This window comes from Salmo trutta, chromosome 37 (genome assembly GCF_901001165.1).
Source record: "Salmo trutta chromosome 37, fSalTru1.1, whole genome shotgun sequence".
In the NCBI taxonomy this organism is placed as follows: Eukaryota; Metazoa; Chordata; class Actinopteri; order Salmoniformes; family Salmonidae; genus Salmo; species Salmo trutta.
In genome coordinates this window covers 4,457,734-4,480,453 of record NC_042993.1, presented here as the reverse complement: position 1 = coordinate 4,480,453, position 22,720 = coordinate 4,457,734, and the positions used below count along the sequence as shown (strand labels likewise).

The window sequence follows — 22,720 nt, the reverse complement described above, 5'->3', positions numbered from 1 at the left end:
AGAGGCTGGAGAAGATGTCTCAGTGACGCTGAAGAGAAGCCCTCCGCTGTGGAGCCGAGATAGAGGCTGGAGAAGATGTCTCAGTGACGCTGAACTGAAGCCCTCCGCTGTGGAGCCGAGATAGAGCCTGGAGAAGATGTCTCAGTGACGCTGAACTGAAGCCCTCCGCTGTGGAGCCGAGATGGAGAAGATGTCTCGGTGACGGTGAGGTTAAAGCAGCGCCAGTGCCAAGCCTGCCGATCTGGCAAGACGTGGTCAAGCAGCCAGACAGACACAGTCTCTCAGGTCAGCTCAGTGCAGAGCAGATAGAAAGGCTCAGGATCAGAGGCAGAGGGTTTGGTTTGGCCCTCTTTTCCATGGGACTTAATAATACCGTCCCCTCAGAGTTCTCCTCTCACAGTGAGACTAGCTGGAGTCATATCTGCAGGACAATACCACAGAGCTGTCTTTACAACTGACTTCCAAGCAGCAGCTAAATACAGTACAGTGGTACCATGTAAGGGTATATTACAGTGGTACCATGTAAGGGTATATGACAGTGGTACCATATAAGGGTATATGACAGTGGTACCATGTAAGGGTATATGACAGTGGTACCATGTAAGGGTATATGACAGTGGTACCATGTAAGGGTATATGACAGTGGTACCATGTAAGGGTATATGACAGTGGTGCCATGTAAGGGTATATTACAGTGGTACCATGTAAGGGTATATGACACTGTTACCATGTAAGGGTATATGACAGTGGTACCATGTAAGGGTATATGACAGTGGTATCATGTAAGGGTATATTACAGTGGTGCCATGTAAGGGTATATGACACTGTTACCATGTAAGGGTATATGGCAGTGGTACCATGTAAGGGTATATGACAGTGGTATCATGTAAGGGTATATGACAGTGGGACCATGTAAGGGTATATGACACTGTTACCATGTATGGGTATATGACAGTGCTACCATGTAAGGGTATATGACAGTGGTACCATGTAAGGGTATATGACAGTGGTACCATGTAAGGGTATATGACAGTGGTATCATGTAAGGGTATATTACAGTGGTACCATGTAAGGGTATATGACACTGTTACCATGTAAGGGTATATTACAGTGGTGCCATGTAAGGGTATAGTACAGTGGTACCATGTAAGGGTATATGACAGTGGTACCATGTAAGGGTATATGACAGTGGTACCATGTAAGGGTATATGACAGTGGTACCATGTAAGGGTATATTACAGTGGTGCCATGTAAGGGTATATTACAGTGGTGCCATGTAAGGGTATATGACAGTGGTACCATGTAAGGGTATATGACAGTGGTACCATGTAAGGGTATATTACAGTGGTGCCATGTAAGGGTATAGTGCAGTGGTACCATGTAAGGGTATATGACAGTGGTACCATGTAAGGGTATATGACAGTGGTACCATGTAAGGGTATATGACAGTGGTACCATGTAAGGGTATATGACAGTGGTGCCATGTAAGGGTATATTACAGTGGTACCATGTAAGGGTATATGACACTGTTACCACGTAAGGGTATATGACAGTGGTACCATGTAAGGGTATATGACAGTGGTATCATGTAAGGGTATATTACAGTGGTGCCATGTAAGGGTATATGACACTGTTACCATGTAAGGGTATATGGCAGTGGTACCATGTAAGGGTATATGACAGTGGTATCATGTAAGGGTATATTACAGTGGTACCATGTAAGGGTATATGACACTGTTACCATGTAAGGGTATATGACAGTGCTACCATGTAAGGGTATATGACAGTGGTACCATGTAAGGGTATATGACAGTGGTACCATGTAAGGGTATATGACAGTGGTATCATGTAAGGGTATATTACAGTGGTACCATGTAAGGGTATATGACACTGTTACCATGTAAGGGTATATTACAGTGGTGCCATGTAAGGGTATAGTACAGTGGTACCATGTAAGGGTATAGTACAGTGGTACCATGTAAGGGTATATGACAGTGGTACCATGTAAGGGTATATTACAGTGGTGCCATGTAAGGGTATATGACAGTGGTACTATGTAAGGGTATATTACAGTGGTGCCATGTAAGGGTATAGTGCAGTGGTACCATGTAAGGGTATATGACAGTGGTACCATGTAAGGGTATATGACAGTGGTACCATGTAAGGGTATATGACAGTGGTACCATGTAAGGGTATATGACAGTGGTACCATGTAAGGGTATATGACAGTGGTACCATGTAAGGGTATATGACAGTGGTACCATGTAAGGGTATAGTGCAGTGGTACCATGTAAGGGTATATGACAGTGGTACCATGTAAGGGTATATGACAGTGGTACCATGTAAGGGTATATGACAGTGGTACCATGTAAGGGTATATTACAGTGGTGCCATGTAAGGGTATATGACAGTGGTACCATGTAAGGGTATATGACAGTGGTACCATGTAAGGGTATATTACAGTGGTGCCATGTAAGGGTATAGTGCAGTGGTACCATGTAAGGGTATATGACAGTGGTACCATGTAAAGGTATATGACAGTGGTACCATGTAAGGGTATATGACAGTGGTACCATGTAAGGGTATATGACAGTGGTACCATGTAAGGGTATAGTGCAGTGGTACCATGTAAGGGTATATGACAGTGGTACCATGTAAGGGTATATGACAGTGGTACCATGTAAGGGTGTATGCCAGTGGTGCCATGTAAGGGTATATGACAGTGGTACCATGTAAGGGTATATGACAGTGGTACCATGTAAGGGTATATGACAGTGGTACCATGTAAGGGTATATGACAGTGGTACCATGTAAGGGTATATGACAGTGGTACCATGTAAGGGTATATGACAGTGGTACCATGTAAGGGTATATGACAGTGGTACCATGTAAGGGTATATGACAGTGGTACCATGTAAGGGTATATGACAGTGGCACCATGTAAGGGTATATGGCAGTGGTACCATGTAAGGGTATATGACAGTGGTACCATGTAAGGGTATATGACAGTGGTACCATGTAAGGGTATATGACAGTGGTACCATGTAAGGGTATAGTGCAGTGGTACCATCTAAGGGTATATGACAGTGGTACCATGTAAGGGTATATGACAGTGGTACCATGTAAGGGTGTATGACAGTGGTGCCATGTAAGGGTATATGACAGTGGTACCATGTAAGGGTATAGTGCAGTGGTACCATGTAAGGGTATATGACAGTGGTACCATGTAAGGGTATATGACAGTGGTACCATGTAAGGGTATATGACAGTGGTACCATGTAAGGGTGTATGACAGTGGTGCCATGTAAGGGTATATGACAGTGGTACCATGTAAGGGTATATGACAGTGGTACCATGTAAGGGTATATGACAGTGGTACCATGTAAGGGTATATGACAGTGGTGCCATGTAAGGGTATATGACAGTGGTATCATGTAAGGGCATATGACAGTGGTACCATGTAAGGGTATATGACAGTGGTATCATGTAAGGGTATATGACAGTGGTATCATGTAAGGGTATATGACAGTGGTGCCATGTAAGGGTATATGACAGTGGTACCATACATTATTAAATACAAATACACAATAAGGGAGAGTCATGTTTGTTATGACTGGTTCTGTATCTGAGGTCCATTGTCTTCATACAGCTGGCATGTTGGAGAAAGATCCTGCCTTAGTATTGTGTGTGTGCATGTGCGCGCGCGCACACACACACACACACACACACACACCCCTTTCTGGCAGCTGTGCTCCCTAATTTATATGATGACATAAAACAAGTCTCAACCAACGAACCCCACATCAAATGCCTTTTAATGGCCTGGCTTTTCATATAAATAGTATTAAGAGTGTAAATATTGACATGGTTTCCAGGACACAGCCCTCTCTTCCATGCTGCTGGAGCACCACAACATGACCGATGTGGTGGGACTCAGAAAGACTAGTAGAAAGTGGAGGTGTAACTCATGCTGAGTTTTAAACAGGATAATAAAAGCACAGCACTCTTATTTTCCGACATGTCTTCTCTGTGTAAACCAAGGGCACTGTGATGGGAGACAGCATGGCAGGCAGCAGCACAGCTCACACAGATGCAGCAGCTACAGGTCTGTTCTACAGCAGTCACTGATGGAATGGAGACAGAAGTTAAAACTACTTCATCATGGCCCCAGGGTATCTTACCTGGACATCCAAATGCCTAGCTACACAAGTGTGAGCATGCATGGAAATGACGTTGACACTTCATTCTCACAAAAACCCTACCCTGTCAATGAAGGGAAAATGCCCAGCATTGCATCAGAGGGGAATTCAAAGGCAGTTACCAGGGTGTCTGTCTAGACCTTTCTTGTGAAGGATTACCTGAAGGTGCTTTCCTCACCAGTATTACATACTGACCTTTCTGAAACTGCTACATTCATTTTTGGACATTTAAATAAATTATATATCCCCATTGATTGTTGAAGAATATAACTTCTGAACACCTCAAGAGCTTTAGTTCACCCGTCAATACCTAACATATAAGCTTGTTTCACTTCATTGTTTTTAAACAATGTAATTGTTAACACTGTATAGATTCAAAACATGGTTCAAACTATCATTCTGATATCATGGATGGTCAGTCCTTGTATCCATAGCTCTGTCTATGAATGTGAGTGAGGTTACAATTCTCTAGCCTCGTTCCTCAGCTGTTTACCAAAACAGTGGCCGGTGGCCATTTGTAATTGTCCCTTTCACTACGTCCTTAATAAACCTGGGTCAGACACATATCAAACACTTGAGCTCCACTCAATATAGTTTGCCCCATAAAATTAAACCAATAGAATATTCCCCAAAACTCCAAGCTAAATCAAAACACACAGGTCTGACTCCCTCACCAATGGAAACCTAAGGATAGAAGGTGAAGGGTAGGGCCCAGGCACTCTCCCTCTCAGTTACCATACCAACAATGAGGTCATCCCAGACAGGAAGTGGGACAGACGGGCACGGTCTGACGAGTCAGAGCTACTGAGAGGGTCGTCACTGGTCACCACAGCCACAAAGCCATAAACACCACCTATTTCAACAATTTCTCTTCTTAAAATGTGATTTTAAACCTTAACCCTAACCTTACCACACAACCTGATGCCTAACCCTAACCTTAAATTAAGAACAAAAAGCACATTTTATTTTCATGAATTTTATAGCCAATTTTGACTTTGTGGCTATGCTATCTAGTGGAAACCAACAGAGGGATTTCCCTATGTCTCATGCTGTCACGCCCTGACCTGAGAGAGACATTTTATTTCTCTATTTTGTTTGGTCAGGGTGTGGGGTGGACATTCTATGTGTTATATTTCTATGTTTTTTTTTTTCCTTTGATTGGCCTGGTATGGTTTCCAATCAGAGGCAGCTGTCTATCGTTGTCTCTGATTGGGAATCATACTTAGGCAGCCCTTTTTCCCTCCTTCAGTGTTGGATCTTGTTTTTGTACAGCTCAGTTAGCCTGCTGAACGTGACGGTCGTTTTCTGTTGTTTATTGTTTTGTTTTAGTGTCCTGAGTTAAATAAAGAAATATCATGAGCACTCACCACGCTGTGCTTTGGTCTACTCCTTTCGACGACGATCGTCACACATGCCACCCAGAGGTGTGACTGACCTCAACTGAATCACAGGACCCAAAACACCATGGAGCCAAGTGTCAGCCAAAGGTGTGACTGACCTCAACTGAATCACAGCACCCAAAACACCATCGAGCCAAGTGTCAGCCAAAGGTGTGACTGACCTCAACTGAATCACAGCACCCAAAACACCATCGAGCCAAGTGTCAGCCAGAGGTGTGACTGACCTCAACTGAATCACAGCACCCAAAACACCATGGAGCCAAGTGTCAGCCAAAGGTGTGACTGACCTCAACTGAATCACAGCACCCAAAACACCATGGAGCCAAGTGTCAGCAAGAGAACTGGGCATGTCGTACAGTATATCTACTTGTACAAACAAGCCAGTCAATTCCACCTTCAACGATTGAAATGTGTGTGGATGCTTAGGTGACAGAGTGCCATCTAGTGACCAAGAATGAACATCTATCTAGATGGGGTCGGCAACAGGTGGCCTGTTTACAAAATATATATTTTCGTTATCTATTTCATTTAGGAAATCTGTTTCCAAGTAATCTTACAAATAAAAAAAGAGACGTGATCGTGTTTCAATATAATCAAGGTATGAAATGATTGTTATTTTTAAATACAATCTCTTTTTGGGCTTAGTTGTGGTCAATTTGCAGTGTACAAATTGTTCTAATTATTTTAAGGCCCCACGACTATTCGTTCCGACAACAAATAAAAAAAGAGACGTGATCGTGTTTCAATATAATCAAGGTATGAAATTATTGTTATTTTTAAATACAATCTCTTTTTGGGCTTAGTTGTGGTCAATTTTCAGTGTACAAATTATTAGAATTATTTTAAGGCCCCACGACCATTCGTTCCGACAACCCCCCCACTCTCTATGAGAAACATTTGGAATTGGAATTCCAGTTCACTTCCTGAACTGACTCAATTGAAATGGAATGAACTCCAACCCTGATAGATATGCATTATTTTTCCTCCACAGTCAATGTACCTCAGTTCAGACTCAGTGAAAGATACAACTGCAAAATACATTTAGCTAAAGTATGGCTCTTATGACATTGTAGTTGTAGGAGATAGTCTTCAAGGTATGATAACGCACCCTGCACTACAGCATTGTACATGCAGATAGACCGACTGACGGACATACCTGAGCTGGGCTTTGAGCTCTGTGAAGCAGGGTCTCTTGCTAGGGTCGTAGGCCCAGCACTTGGTCATCAGGCTGTACAGGGTAGGGGGGCAGTTGTGGGGCATGGCCAGACGCTCTCCGTTCTCTATCCGGCCGATGACATCGTTGTTCTTCACCCCCTGGAAGGGTTTGACTCCGTAGATGAGGATCTCCCACATACACACACCTGGAGTACAGAGAAACATATATATATTTAAACCCTAATTTATCAGCTAATAACATACAGCCTTGGTCTTAAAAGTTTTAGAGCACTGTTTGATAAGTACTGTATCAAATTCCCATACTCACCAAACATCCACACGTCACTGGCTGAGGTAAAGCGTCTGAAGTTAATAGACTCTGGTGCCATCCATTTGATAGGCAGTTTCCCTTTGGAGGCTGGGAGGAGAGGTGAAAGCTTGACTTTTATTTTTTGTGATCAAATGTTTTTATTGTGATTGATTAGACAGGTACACATGAACAATGCAACAAGTAACAAGACAAACACTTCCCCTCCCACAGGACTTCCATAAGCCATAGTTAGATGAGTGGTTCACAATAGCAGTCTCACAAGAGTCATACGCTGATGAAAAGAGCTGTTGAGTTTCTTTCACTCGCCCCATGCATACGTGCAACAGATATTTCCATGTTTATAATGTCCATGAATGACAGCAGCCACAGCTGTCTGCTTAAAGAGTGAGGAACCTAATGAATGACCTACTGATAACAAAAACAGCAGAAAGTGATCTCCTCTGGTATGCTAACTGTGGACAGTTAGTCTCCAGAACAGGTGAAACTCCTACCTTTGTAATAGGAACTGTCCTCCATGTATCGAGACAAGCCAAAGTCTCCCAGTTTAACACAGTCCACTGAGGATACCAGCACGTTCCTGGCAGCTATATCCCTGCACGACGCAGACATGGTTACAATGGAAAAGAGAAGAGTAGTGTGTTTACAGGAAACACACAAAAGCCATATTAATAAGGCTAGATTGGGGTGAGGGCTTACCTATGTACAAAACGCTTGCTCTCCAGGTAGGCGAGTGCTGTGCTTAGCTGGAAAGCATAGAGAATCAGTGATGCCAAGTCGAGGTTGTATTTTCTCACTTGCAGGAAGGAGCGTAGCTGTAAAGATGGGAAGAGAAAACAAAAGATAATACTCACTTTAGAATGTACATTACATACAGGGATGGATTAATGCAGGGGCTTCCTGGGGCTGAAAACATAAAAAAATGTAGAATAATAATAATAAAGGAGATATATACAGTATTTATTATATATGTAGTATATATTTTGTAGACAGCCTGATGCCGTTCTGCTAATCATCAGATGGGGGCAGGAGAGGAGGTAGGGGGTGCCATGTGGGTAACTGGGGGCCCTGCCTTGATTGGGTAACTGATTAACTAAACAATTTTAAATAATAAACTGCACAATAAATAAATGTGACTGGTCAATTGTATAAGTCAGGGGCTGGTCCAAACATTTTTTTTGTATTTTTTTGTACTATTATAATAAATTTTATCCAACCACAGGAGCCCGCTCTCAGTGTTCAAAATACACCAGAGAGCACAATTTCAGGAAACTAGGCATATGTCGCGCATCACTACCTCACAGGAGATAAACTTTTTTTTATTATAAAAATTTGTTTTTGGGCAGAAATGCCTTCTGGAACATGTGAACTTTCATGTGCCTTAATAACAAACTTGTATGCCATCTGTAAATACGAATAAAATCATTACATTACGAGCCTAGTTAGTTTAGCCACAGAAAAAGAGAGCAACCTTCTTGCTAGCCATGATTGGCAGAGATAATGAGTGGGCTGGACATGCCGAGAGATGAGTTCCGACTGGTCTGCCATGTAGCTCACCTCTGTCTATAACATGAGCTGGTCAGTAAGTGTAGGTAATCCTTTCTAACAGGGCTTTTTTGAAAGACATTGTGTAGAACTGCATAAGTGTTGTTCTCCACTTTCCGGAGGGCCGAGTTTTGAAATCAGTGGAATTAGAGTATGATAGCTAAGGAGATGGAAAAGATTCTGGCGTTTGATTGCAAATATGCAGACGGAGTTGAAAAGAGAACACACAGAAGGCTGTTGTATAAAACACCTGTCTCTGGGTTACATCTTCAAACTAAGGACAACCATGGCATCCGTGACAGAGAGGGAGAAGCATCTATCAATGCATACGGGTAAGACAGTCTAGCTGGCTACATTTTCAGATAATACACATTTCTAATTTCGTCAGAAAGTCGTTTTAATTTCAAGTTAAAGTGTACTGTTAGCTAACTAGCTAACGTTAGCTGGCTGGCTAGCTAACGTTACGTGTATGATCTGTGTAGTTATATTATTCGTATCTCAGAGCCATTTCCATTGCTAGTTATAGCCTAATGTTAGCTAGCTAACATTGAACCTGGTTGGTTAGCTACCTACAGATTCATGCAGGGTATTAACGTTATGAGTTGGGATTATGGTTCATTGTTTAGCTAGCTAGCTACATGTCTAAACAAAAGACTGCACTATGCAAGTAACGATTTCAATGTTCATGATGTCAATGCGACAACTGTCGATAGACGTAGCTGATAAATTCGCTCTGGCTATCTACTCCGATTTCAGATCACTCTTGTTTGAGTGTGCCAGAGTGCAGAATAACTGACGAATTTACGAACGCTCAACACCAATTGTATATGGCCCGTGTCAGTAAACGTTGGCAAAAAGCCTGATTAAATTATTGCCAGCCGCACAGTTGCAGTCACCAATGCTCTGGATAACATAAAAACAGCCTAACCAGCTCTGCTAGTGCCAGTAAAATGGTCAGAGTGAGCTGTTCTCTCATTTGTGTCTGGAAGTAGCTAGCCAACATTAGCCAGTTAGCTTGGGTGCTTGACTGCTGATGTTAAGTCCGAACGCTTGGATCAACCCTACTCCTCGGCTAGACCGTCCAGTGTGCGTTCTGAACGTTCCGAGAGCGAAACGCTCTGAATTTGCGAATGTACAATCTGACAACGCTGAGTTAACGAATGCCCAGAGTGCACTCTGAGCACACTCTGGCAGTTCAGATTAAATTTATGAACACGTAGTATAAACCAGCCTTTAGTCTTGAAATCTTTGGTTGTTTAGTACATGGCCTCACGTGAATCCTTAAAGAGATGGGACGGGCAAAGGCTTAAGAGGGTGTGAACAATGCTGAATGGGTGTAGACCAAGAAAAGCTCCCCAGTAGGTACCAAAACATTAAGAGCCATTTTCTCAAAAGTGAGGTTAGAAGTTTATCAACTTTCAAAGCAGAATTACTTTCCCATTGTTTCTCAACTGTAGTGTATGATATACCATGTTCTAGCTCTGAGTCTCTACTTTTATCCAATGTAAAAAACACAATTTAAAATTTTGCTACATAAAACCTGTGGATTAAGTTTTATCACAAGCACATACAGGTAGCTTATCTGCCAAAATAAAGGAAACACCAACATAATGTGGGACACCACGAGCTGCCAGAACAGCTTCAATGCGCCTTGGCATAGATTCTACAAGTGGACCTAAACCATGCCAGGAAATTGCACCCCACACCATAAAATATACCTAATTTAATCAAGTGTTTCCTTTATTTTGGCAGTTACATGTATGGTTACGCCTATGGTCCGGAAGGCTGCAGTTAGGGCAGCATGAGCGCCAAATATAGGTTACAGCTTCTTGTGGCCATAGACATATAATCCATAGAAGGGGTTTTGGAACCTCTTACCCTGGCAATTTGACTGTAAACTCATTTAACATTTTTTATTTATTTAACCTTTATTTAACTAGGCGACTTGCCTAGTTAAATAAAGGTTTAATAAATAAAAAATGTTACAACAAGCTGTAACCTATATTTGGTGCTCATGCTGCCCTAACTGCAGCCTTCCCGACTGTAGGCATAACCATACATGTAACTGCCAAAATAAAGGAAACACTTGATTAAGAACAAATTCTTATTTCCAATGACGGCCTACACCGGCCAAATCCAGGCGATGCTGGGCCAATTGTGCTCTGCCCTATGGGACTCCCAATCACAGCCGGTTGTGATACAGCCTGGAATCGAACCAGGGTGTCTGTAGTGACGCCTCAAGCACTGAGATGCAGGGCCTTATACTGCTGCGCCACTCGGGAGCCCTAATGGGTACACTGGCAATGGGTGCCAGGGAACTGCCATCAATGGATTATATTTCTATGGTTGGTTGCGGATGTCAGTTTGCCTTTTACAGATTTCAAAATACAATCACTGGAAAAACGTACATTTTGGAAAGCAAATGCCTACTGCTGAAAAAATAAGACTAATCTGTCTATAGAACCAATGGAAACACATTTCTCAACAAATGACAGCAGCACTGTTTTTCAAAGTAGCTCATCTTGAGACAGGCTATTGCCACGACGAGCGCATTGGCCATCACTGTGGGCAGCCTATGGCTTCATCTTCATCATTAGGTGAGTCAGTGTGCCACTGGATATTACATTTAGTAGCCGACTGTGATATATATACTGTATATATATTGCCTCCTGATAATGTACAATCTGTGTGTCGCTTCATTGGCCTGGGCTATTGTTTAGGTTGAGTAGGTTGAGCCACTTGAGTAGGTTGAGCCACTGACGTGGTCTTCCTGTCTGGGTTGGCGCCCCCCCCTTGGGTTGTGCCGTGGCAGACATCTTTGTGGGCTATACTCGGCCTTGTCTTCGGACGGTAAGTTGGTGGTTGTAGATATCCCTCTAGTGGTGTGGGGGCTGTGCTTTGGCAAAGTGGGTGGGGTTATATCCTGCCTGTTTGGCCCTGTCCGGGGGTATCATCGGATGGGGCCACAGTGTCTTCTGATCCCTCCTGTCTCAGCCTCCAGTATTTATGCTGCAGTAGTTTATGTGTCGGGGGGCTAGGGTCAGTCTGTTACATCTGGAGTATTCTCTTGTCTTATCCAGTGTCCTGTGTGAATGTAAATATGCTCTCTCTAATTCTCTCTTTCTTTCTTTCTTTCTTTCTTTCTTTCTTTCTTTCTTTCTTTCTTTCTTTCTTTCTCTCGGAGGACCTGAGCCCTAGGACTACCTGGCATGATGACTCCTTGCTGTCCCCAGTCCACCTGGCCATGCTGCTGCTCCAGTTTCAACTGTTCTGCCTGCGGCTACGGAACCCTGACCTGTTCACCGGACGTGCTTGTTGCACCCTCGACAATTACTATGATTATTATTATTTGACCATGCTGGTCATTTACGAACATTTTAACATCTTGACCATGTTCTGTTATAATATCCACCCGGCACAGCCAGAAGAGGACTGGCCACCCCTCATAGCCTGGTTCCTCTCTAGGTTTCTTCCTAGGTTTTTGGCCTTTCTCAGGAGTTTTTCCTAGGGAGTTTTTCCCAGCCACCGTGCTTCTTTCACATGCATTGCTTGCTGTTTGGGGTTTTAGGCTGGGTTTCTGTACAGCACTTTGAGATTTCAGCTGATGTACGAAGGGCTATATAAATAAATTTGATTTGATTTGATTTGATTTGTTTATTGTGAATTCCAGACCAGATTGATCTCAGTTTGTCAGTCAGAGTAGACACTGATTTCAGTCATTTGTGTGGTATTAAAAAAGATTGTGCTAATGTCTTCTGTCATGTAAATGACATAGAAATGCGTGAAATGCAGTTTTTAAATCCTAATGTGTGGAAATTCTAAAAACATCTCTGCTCAACTGTAGCCTATGCCACATGCCAAATTTATTCTGGCTTTAGGGCCTCTTTCTTCAACAGTAAATGTAACACGCTTCCAATTGCATCTTGGTGCATGGATTTGTTTACAGAAAATGATGGTGTACCGGGAAGGAGGGGCTATAGAAAAAACAAAGCCCGGGGCCTATGATTTCTTAATCCGGCCCTGATCATATATAACATAGACTGCCTTCTACAATGTACTGTATAAACCTTGAAATTGAACCTTGACTGTGATGCCTCTATCCACCACTAGATGGCCATCCCTAACAGCTGAAACCATGTGAAAAGTAGAAGTACCATCCAAGACTAAATGGGTAAAGAAATCTAAAAACTCAAATTACAGTACTCTTCAGCATGATCCATAGGTTACTGTTACAGAGCCTGAGGTCATCACTGTTAAACGGATTCCTGTATTAAAGGTACTTCCTGTATTAAAGCACTGTATTGTGTGTGTGTTCTGTACCTCTCCCAGTGTACACAGCTCCATGATGATCCACCCTGGGTTTTCTGTGATCACTCCAATCAGCTTCACTATGTGGGGGTGGTCAAACTGACGCATGGTCACTGCATGGGGACAACAAGCACACACACACACACACACACACACACACTCTATTCAGTGTAATTGAATAGACCAGGGATTAGCTAGGCTATGGTTTATAGAATCAGGTTACTGTATGTAGGGCGAAAAGGTAGAGTGGAAGATGAAGACTGATTATATAGTGGATTATTATTCATGTTGATAATAAATATCAAGGCTGTTATGAAGGAAGCAGGCCCATGTTTACACTGGGCTATTTTAGGAGAGGAGGAGAGAAGGGAGGAGGGGAGGCTGGTGTTGGAGGGGTAACACAGCCTTTATAGTGGTGATGTGCTATTTGATGTGTTTTAGAGCAGTGTGTGTGTGTGTTTGTGTTTGTGTTTTGTCTCTGTCTGTGTGTGTGTGTGTGTGTCTGTGTGTGTGTGTGTGTGTGTGTGTGTGTGTGTGTGTGTGTGTGTGTGTGCATCCATGTGTGTAGTGTTAGAGAGAGTATGTGTGGGCATGCACGCATGAGTGTGTGTGTCTCAGACTCAGCAAGGGGAAGGGAAGGGGTGTGTATTGCACTTGGGAAATCAGCAGGACTATACTAGTGTAAACCCACTTTCTCTAAACCCATCCCTCTCTAAAGCGGTGCTCTGTCCTCCCCAGTCCCCCTGCAGCCTCCACACATTCCTGCTGTGTTTTCATACATGGGGGTTAGCTCAGTCCCACCTTGTCTGGGCATTTCATCTGGATAAAGGAGCCTTTCTCTCTGTCAGGACCACTGGAGCTGAAGAGCAGTTAAGTCTTCTGCTGTTCAAAAACCCACTGCTACACTAATGTTGCGTCACAAATGGCACCCTAATACCTATAAAGTGCGCTATATAGGAAATAGGGTGCCATTTGGGATGCATACTAAATCTCTGCATGTTGTAGCCCTAAAAAGGTAGAAATATCTGTCTGAGATTGCTATGCTGAGAATGCGCCCTAGACGCTAACTAAAAGCTCATGTGTTCAACCCTCAGTAGTATACACACAACTGATGTAATATGTATGAAGAGCAAGAGGTCGTATGTGCTGTGATCAAGAAGGACGACAGGGGGAGGTGTGTTACTTACGAGCTTCTTGTAAGAACTTCTCCCTGACACTATCAGAGGTGCAGTTCTTACACGTCTTGATGGCCACAGACAGAGCAGGGTTTTCCTACAGAGAGAAATAAAACATCAGAAAATGGTAGTTTAAATAAATCAAGTCTAAGAGGATTGTGTCTTGTTTTTCCACAAGTGTGTAGGCACCCTATTCCCTATGTAGAGCATTAATTTTGAACAAGGCCCATAGGGATACCCATAGGGCTCTGGTCAAAACCAGTGGGCTACATAGGGAATAGGGAGCCATTTGGGACACAGCCTAGGCCTACCGGGCTCATGTAGACTCCCTGGTGGACGTCCCCGAACTGTCCCTCTCCGATACAGCAACCCAGCTCAATCCTCTGTCTCTGAATCTCATAGTCCCTGGCTGGATACAACACACAGCATTAGACACACTGACTTTATAATCTCATAGTCCCTGGCTGGGTACAACACACAGCATTAGACACACTGACTTTATAATCTCATAGTCCCTGGCTGGGTACAACACGCAGCATTAGACACACTGACTTTATAATCTCATAGTCCCTGGCTGGGTACAACACAGCATTAGACACACTGACTTTATAATCTCATAGTCCCTGGCTGGGTACAACACAGTGTTAGATACACTGACTTTATAATCTCATAGTCCCTGGCTGGGTACAACACAGTGTTAGACACACTGACTTTATAATCTCATAGTCCCTGGCTGGGTACAACACAGCATTAGACACACTGACTGTATAATCTCATAGTCCCTGGCTGGGTACAACACAGTGTTATACACACTGACTGTATAATCTCATAGTCCCTGGCTGGGTACAACACAGCATTAGACACACTGATTTAATAATCTCATAGTCCCTGGCTGGGTACAACACAGCATTAGACACACTGACTGTATAATCTCATAGTCCCTGGCTGGGTACAACACAGCATTAGACACACTGACTGTATAATCTCATAGTCCCTGGCTGGATACAACACACAGCATTAGACACACTGATTTAATAATCTCATAGTCCCTGGCTGGGTACAACACAGCATTAGACACACTGACTGTATAATCTCATAGTCCCTGGCTTGGTACAACACAGTGTTAGATACACTGACTTTATAATCTCATAGTCCCTGGCTGGGTACAACACAGTGTTAGACACACTGACTGTATAATCTCATAGTCCCTGGCTGGGTACAACACAGTGTTATACACACTGACTGTATAATCTCATAGTCCCTGGCTGGGTACAACACAGTGTTAGACACACTGACTTTATAATCTCATAGTCCCTGGTTGGGTACAACACAGTGTTAGACACACTGACTGTATAATCTCATAGTCCCTGGCTGGGTACAACACAGTGTTATACACACTGACTGTATAATCTCATAGTCCCTGGCTGGGTACAACACAGTGTTAGACACACTGACTTTATAATCTCATAGTCCCTGGTTGGGTACAACACAGTGTTAGACACACTGACTTTATAATCTCATAGTCCCTGGCTGGATACAGCACAGCATTAGACACACTGACATCATATCAACTGGATTGAAGGCAATGGGTGGTATGGACGTCCGATTGATTGTGAAACATGCAATAATGCAATTCCATTCAAATCAGGACTGCTAAGGCTGTCTATGGATTCGCATGCAATTGCTGATTTGTTGAATAAATACAATCATATTGTCAATATGAAATAACCATGCAAAAAGTTTCACCAGACATGCCAAGCCATAATCATAATCAGATGTAAAACATTATTAAACAGTATGATGGCATCAAATTATCTTTGTTTTCTTCTTAACGCTACACATATTCTGGAGGGCCAGTGAGTGGCCATGCTGCAGCAGTACTGTGTCTGATTAGTGGCTGTGATCCCTTCCATCCATAGCGGGTCAATAGGACAGACTGGCTGCACTATTTATCTTTCTCTGGGCTGGACAGTGTCTATTCACCAACAACCAACAAATCAATCAGAACACTACATGTACTGCTATTTTGGCAAAATGAAGCAAAATCACAGAAACACCATCACACAAGTCAAACCATAGGTAGACATGGGTCAAATAGTAAATACTTTCAAATACTTGATTTAGCTTGGATATTGATTGGCCTTGTGCGACCACTCCATTGGTTCAATTGCACACTAAATCAAGTGTAGCTCAAGTATTTGAAAGTATTTGACATATATGGTTGACCCTGGTCTGACAACCACAATACAACCAAAAGGCAATCCTCAAGTACAGGGCTGAGACGCACACCATTACCTTCCTCTAGTCCATAGTATTCTGCAGGGCAGTTCATGTGAGGAGAAATCTTTTAGAAGTACATCAACATTGGAGGAACATACTTTTAAAATTGTTTAAACTGTACGAAAGGTCCCTCCCTCTTCCCTTGTCCCTGGTTTGGAAAAACACATGACTAACTCAGAGTGCTTTTCTGGCAAAGGGGAGTGACATTTGTTGCATGTAGAAGACAGTCAGTGCAAATGAACTGCAGGGAGATTAATACCCTTGGACTACAATGCCATTTGTCAGCAGCCTCTGTTGCTGGCTGCGTTTGTGTGTGTGTGTGCACATAATATAAACGGCTAGCGTTTCAGGCTATGTTAAATACTTCTCCACTGTTACGATACAAAGTAAACCATGGAGTCGTGTGGAGGACAATCTTAGAAAAAAGAGTTCCAAAAGGGTTCTTCAGCTGTCCCCATAGGAGAACCCTTTTTGGTTCCAGGCAGAACACTTTTTGGGGTTTCAGGTAGAACCTAGGGTTATTCAAAGGGTTCTCCTATGGTTCTCCTATGGGGACAACCGAAGAACCATTTTAGGTTCTACATACAGTTGAAGTTGGAAGTTTACATACACCTTAGCCAAATACATTTAAACTCAGTTTTTCACAATTCCTGACATTTAATCAGAGTAAAAAATCCCTGTCTTAGGTCAGTTAGGATCACCACTTTATTTTAAGAATGTGACATGTCAGAATAATAGTAGAGAGAATGATTTATTTCAGCTTTTATTTCTTTCATCACATTCACAGTGGGTCAGAAGTTTACATACACTCAATTAGTATTTGGTAGCGTTTCCTTTAAATTGTTTAACTTGGGTCAAACGTATTGGGTAGCCTTCCACAAGCTTCCCACAATAAGTTGGGTGAATTTTGGCCCATTCCTCCTGACAGAGCTGGTGTAACTGAGTCAGGTTTGTAGGCCTCCTTGCTCGCACACACTTTTTCAGTTCTGCCCACAAATTTTCTATAGGATTGAGGTCAGGGCTTTGTGATGGCCACTCCAATACCTTGACTTTGTTGTCCTTAAGCCATTTTGCCACAACTTTGGAAGTATCCTTGGGGTCCTTGTCCATTTGGAAGACCCATTTGCGACCAAGCTTTAAATTCCTGACTGATGTCTTGAGATGTTGCTTCAATATATCCACATAATGTTCCTGCCTCATGATGCCATCTATTTTGTGAAGTTCACCAGTCCCTCCTGCAGCAAAGCACCCCCACAACATGATGCTGCCACCCCGTGCTTCACGGTTGGGATGGTGTTCTTCGGCTTGCAAGCCTCCCCATTTCTCCTCCAAACATAACAGTGGTCATTATGGCCAAACAGTTCTATTTTTGTTTCATCAGACCAGGGGACATTTCTCCAAAAAGTACGATCTTTGTCCCCATATGCAGTTGCAAACCGTATTCTGGCTTTTTTATGGCGGTTTTGGAGCAGTGGCTTCTTCCTTGCTGAGCGGTCTTTCAGGTTATGTCGATATAGGACTTGTTATACTGTGGATATAGATACTTTTGTACCTGTTTCCTCCAGCATCTTCACAAGGTCCTTTGCTGTTGTTCTGGGATTGATTTGCACTTTTCGCACCAAAGTACGTTCATCTCTAGGAGACAGAACGCGTCTCCTTCCTGAGCGGTATGACGGCTGCGTGGTCCCATGGTGTTTATACTTGCGTACTATTGTTTGTACAGATGAACGTGGTACCTTCAGGCGTTTGGAAATTGCTCCCAAGGATGAACCAGACTTGTGGATGTCTACAATTGTTTTTCTGAGGTCTTGGCTGATTTCTTTTGATTTTCCCATGATGTCAAGCAAAGAGGCAGAGTTTGGAGGTAGGCCTTGAAATACATCCACAGGTACACCTCCGATTGACTCAAATGATGTCAATTAGCCTATCAGAAGCTTCTACAGATATGACATAATTTTCTGGAATTTTCCAAGCTGTTTAAAGGCACAGTCAACTTAGTGTATGTAAACTTCTGTTCCACTGGAATTGTGATACAGTGAAATAATCTGTCTGTAAATAATTGTTGGAAAAATTAATTGAGTCATGCACAGAGTAGATGTCCTAACCGACTTGCCAAAACTATAGTTTGTTCACAAGAACTTGTGGAGTGGTTGAAAAACTAGTTTTAATGACTCCAACCTAAGTGTATGTAAACTTCCGACTTCAACTGTAGCACCTTTTTCCCTGAAGAGTGTAGGACAAAGGACAGATATGTCATGAAAAATGAAATGTTGAGAGGAAACTGTTTGAATAAGCAGCAGAAGACACAGTCACAGCCAGCTCATTCTACTAATAGTGATCGACAGATCCACCTCATGCACTCTGTGTTGGGCTTTCCCCGTGTAAATATGATTCTAGCTATTTGTGAACTACTCTCTATCAACAGTAATAGTTACAATAAAGATTAACATAAAATAATTGAGAAACATTATTGCCTCTTGAATACTAGTTAAGTGAAGAATAATCTAAATAAAACTGCTACAAAATGGTAGCAAAAAACTGAACTCTAAAAATAAAAATGATGAACTGAAAGACGCCTAACACCAACTTGACCCCTGTAGCTTTGGTGCTTTCAGAGAACTCCAGTCTCAATGACCCCAGGAAGGCAGAATGTGGTAACAACAACCAATCAGAAAGTGGGGCACACTTCTCCAAACTGGGTTAAAGCTGTACACTAGAGGCCACGATCAAAGGCACACGGGGTCTGGAGAGAACATCTGGCCTTTCAGGGGAGTGTGGTCTGCAGCTCACCACTAAGAGCCACTCTAAAACCCAGCACAGCTGCCTGTCGCTGCCTCCCTCCATCCTCCTCAGCACATGATCCCTTGCTTACTCCCTGTGTGACAGATGCTACGGTACTCACTGGAGGGCATGGTGTAGGTATCCTCATCATCTATGATCTCCGCATAGTCGTCTGTCTCTGGGGGAAAAAGAGAGCGACACATGGTGAGCCCAACAGTTTGAGAGAGAGAGATAGAGAGGTGAGGACAATGAACAGCAGCATTCTGACTCTAAGCAGGATAGCCCAACATGACAGACAGGAGTTAGGCTAGGCTTTAATTTGTTTAACTACGTCTAGACTTGTACTTAACTTACCTTTAGTACAATAAAGTACCTTTACCAAAACCACACCATTTCAAAGTTGTTAACCCTTAACAACAACCCCCCCTCCACACATATGACAAACAGCCCAGCTCTGTGATGTGCCTCCCTGTGCGTTCTCCCACCATGTTCCTCAGGTCTGAGCTGTGCTCCAATAGCAGCAGTGGTATTTGAGTGAGGGGAAGAGGGATAAGGAGGAGTTTTTCCCCCCAGAGAAACTTCTTCAGGAAAAACAGATTGAGTCATGGGTAACTCCAGAGTCATTGGGTGAGCCTGTCTATCCTGACTGCTGTGATTTTAAGGAAGAAGCAAAAGTTTCCAGGAAAAGATAACCCACAGAGGAATGTTGAGACAGCCCTGCTTTTTGCAGCCTGAGATAAAGAAAAAAAGCTGCTGATAAGTCAAATGATTTGATTTGACTCAGGACTAGTGTTAAAAAGCTGTGAAATGTTATGATAGTGTGTCATTATTAATGAAGGAAAAAAAGACTCGAGACAAGGGTTACTCAAAAATGACTAGAACATTTTGGAAAATCAGAGCACTCTGAAAAGTGTAGAACGTACCCAAATGGACAGAGTGACAGAATAATATGACCCATTCTAACCATAATGAGGACACCACAGATCATTGTAGAAGCCCTATGTTTAATAACACATTAGGAACTGAGGAAAAGAAAGTTGATAAGAGGTTGAACTTTACCGTCCCCACTTAAATCCCCTGCAAATCCACGTAGGTAGCATGCACAGGTTAGAGAGAGAGGGAGAGGTGAAAAACACGGGTTAGGGCATGTTTACTGGCCCTCTTAGAGAAAGTTGACAGCAAAATAACGAGTTTAAAGGCGAAAACCAAGTTGCAGCCACTTCATATTATCTCTCAGGGGATTGCCCCAGACGTTGATAAGGGTGTTGATAGTAAGAGGCTGCCAAGTCAGTAACACACACACACACACACACACACACACACACACACACGCACGCACGCACGCACGCACGCACGCACGCAAATGACAGAGAAACGAAAGGTTTAGGGGAAGTGTAACTTCTAAACGTAACTTCAGAGAGCATCTCAGTTAGTTGAACAACATTGGAATGGAAGTCCTGGTGCAGTTTTTGTGCTGAGCTGAATTATTTTGTTTCATCCTCTGCAGAGAGATTTCATTTTATCAGGGTCATACAAAGTCTGCAGAGCGATTTCATTTTATCAGGGTCATACAAAGTCTGCAGAGAGGTTTCATTTTATCAGGGTCATACAAAGTCTGCAGAGAGGTTTCATTTTATCAGGGTCATACAAAGTCAGCAGAGAGGTTTCATTTTATCAGGGTCATACAAAGTCAGCAGAGAGGTTTCATTTTATCAGGGTCATACAAAGTCCACAGAGATATTTCATTTTATCAGGGTCATACAAAGTCTGCAGAGAGATTTCATTTTATCAGGGTCATACAAAGTCTGCAGAGAGATTTCATTTTATCAGGGTCATACAAAGTCTGCAGAGAGATTTCATTTTATCAGGGTCATACAAAGTCCATGACCACTCAGAGAAGAGAGGAAAACAAACACTTCTAAGAGACGGAGCCAACGTTCATCTAAACATTCTGCATCAGAACTATATCTAAGAGACGGAGCCAACGTTCATCTAAACATTCTGCATCAGAACTATATCTAAGAGACGGAGCCAACGTTCATCTAAACATTCTGCATCAGAACTATATCTAAGAGACGGAGCCAACGTTCATCTAAACATTCTGCATCAGAACTATATCTAAGAGACGGAGCCAACGTTAATCTAAACATTCTGCATCAGAACTATATCTAAGAGACGGAGCCAACGTTCATCTAAACATTCTGCATCAGAACTATATCTAAGAGACGGAGCCAACGTTCATCTAAACATTCTGCATCAGAACTATATCTAAGAGACGGAGCAAACGTTCATCTAAACATTCTGCATCAGAACTATATCTAAGAGACGGAGCCAACGTTCATCTAAACATTCTGCACCAGAACTATATCTAAGAGACGGAGCCAACGTTCATCTAAACATTCTGCATCAGAACTATATCTAAGAGACGGAGCCAACGTTCATCTAAACATTCTGCATCAGAACTATATCTAAGAGACGGAGCCAACGTTAATCTAAACATTCTGCATCAGAACTATATCTAAGAGACGGAGCCAACGTTCATCTAAACATTCTGCATCAGAACTATATCTAAGAGACGGAGCCAACGTTCATCTAAACATTCTGCATCAGAACTATATCTAAGAGACGGAGCCAACGTTCATCTAAACATTCTGCATCAGAACTATATCTAAGAGACGGAGCCAACGTTAATCTAAACATTCTGCATCAGAACTATATCTAAGAGACGGAGCCAACGTTCATCTAAACATTCTGCATCAGAACTATATCTAAGAGACGGAGCCAACGTTCATCTAAACATTCTGCATCAGAACTATATCAACTGAACCTTACAACCGTATCGTGTTATAATGACAAGAGAATAAGAGAGTTATACAACATGACAATACATTCAACTACAGTGATGCCTGAGCATATCTAGCATGGGTCTTCATAACCTTATTCCCTATGTAGTGCACTACTTTCAACTAGGGTCCAAAGTAGTGCACTATATTGGGAATAGGGTGCCATTATATAGGGAATAGGGTGCCACAACAAGACTTCTCCCCAGTACCATCATGATCATATGGGGGGACTCGAGTTCCACACAAGCATCTCTCTATTTGTTCTGAGTGTGCTGTGTCAATGGGACCATATGCACACAGGCCTGTCTGTCCCCTGCTCCACCCTGCTCCACCCTGCTCCTCCCTGCTCCATGCACCCTCTCAATCAGCTCTTTATTTGACACTCACCCAGTAGTCATTAACATTCTACTGTGATACGGCCAGAGACTGGGGGAAGAGCTCAGTGACATTTAAACTGGAGAGATAGGAAGGAGAGGACACACACACACACAGTAACCTTGTGGGGACACACAATTCAGTACCATTCAAAATACTATTTTCCCTAACCCCGAACCCTAACCCCTGGGGTGGCAGGTAGCCTAGTGGTTAGAGTGTTGGACTAGTAACCGAAAGATTGCTGGATGGAATCCCTGCGCTGACAAGGTAAAAATCTGTAGTTCTGCTCCTAAACAAGGCAGATAACCCACTGTTCCCTGGTAGGCTGTCA

General features: G+C 42.8%; 1 protein-coding gene across 9 annotated transcripts in view; it reads right to left on the bottom strand.

Annotated features, from left to right (window-relative positions):
• The window catches only part of LOC115176657 (focal adhesion kinase 1), a 142,604-nt gene that overhangs the window by 30,972 nt on the left and 88,912 nt on the right, over positions 1-22,720 (bottom strand). For 5 of the 9 annotated variants that reach the window (XM_029736809.1, XM_029736804.1, XM_029736803.1 and 2 more), the window contains 9 exons: positions 19,293-19,349; positions 16,406-16,426; positions 14,422-14,519; positions 14,123-14,207; positions 12,948-13,048; positions 7,782-7,897; positions 7,577-7,677; positions 7,083-7,172; positions 6,756-6,960 (listed from right to left, as the gene is read on the bottom strand). In XM_029736809.1, the coding sequence (XP_029592669.1) occupies positions 6,756-6,960; positions 7,083-7,172; positions 7,577-7,677; positions 7,782-7,897; positions 12,948-13,048; positions 14,123-14,207; positions 14,422-14,519; positions 16,406-16,426; positions 19,293-19,349 (874 nt within the window). Of the gene's footprint in view, positions 1-6,755; positions 6,961-7,082; positions 7,173-7,576; positions 7,678-7,781; positions 7,898-12,947; positions 13,049-14,122; positions 14,208-14,421; positions 14,520-16,405; positions 16,427-19,292; positions 19,350-19,525; positions 19,604-22,720 lie in introns of those variants that run through there. The other 4 variants (XM_029736807.1, XM_029736808.1, XM_029736810.1 and 1 more) reach the window with 3 other exon arrangements.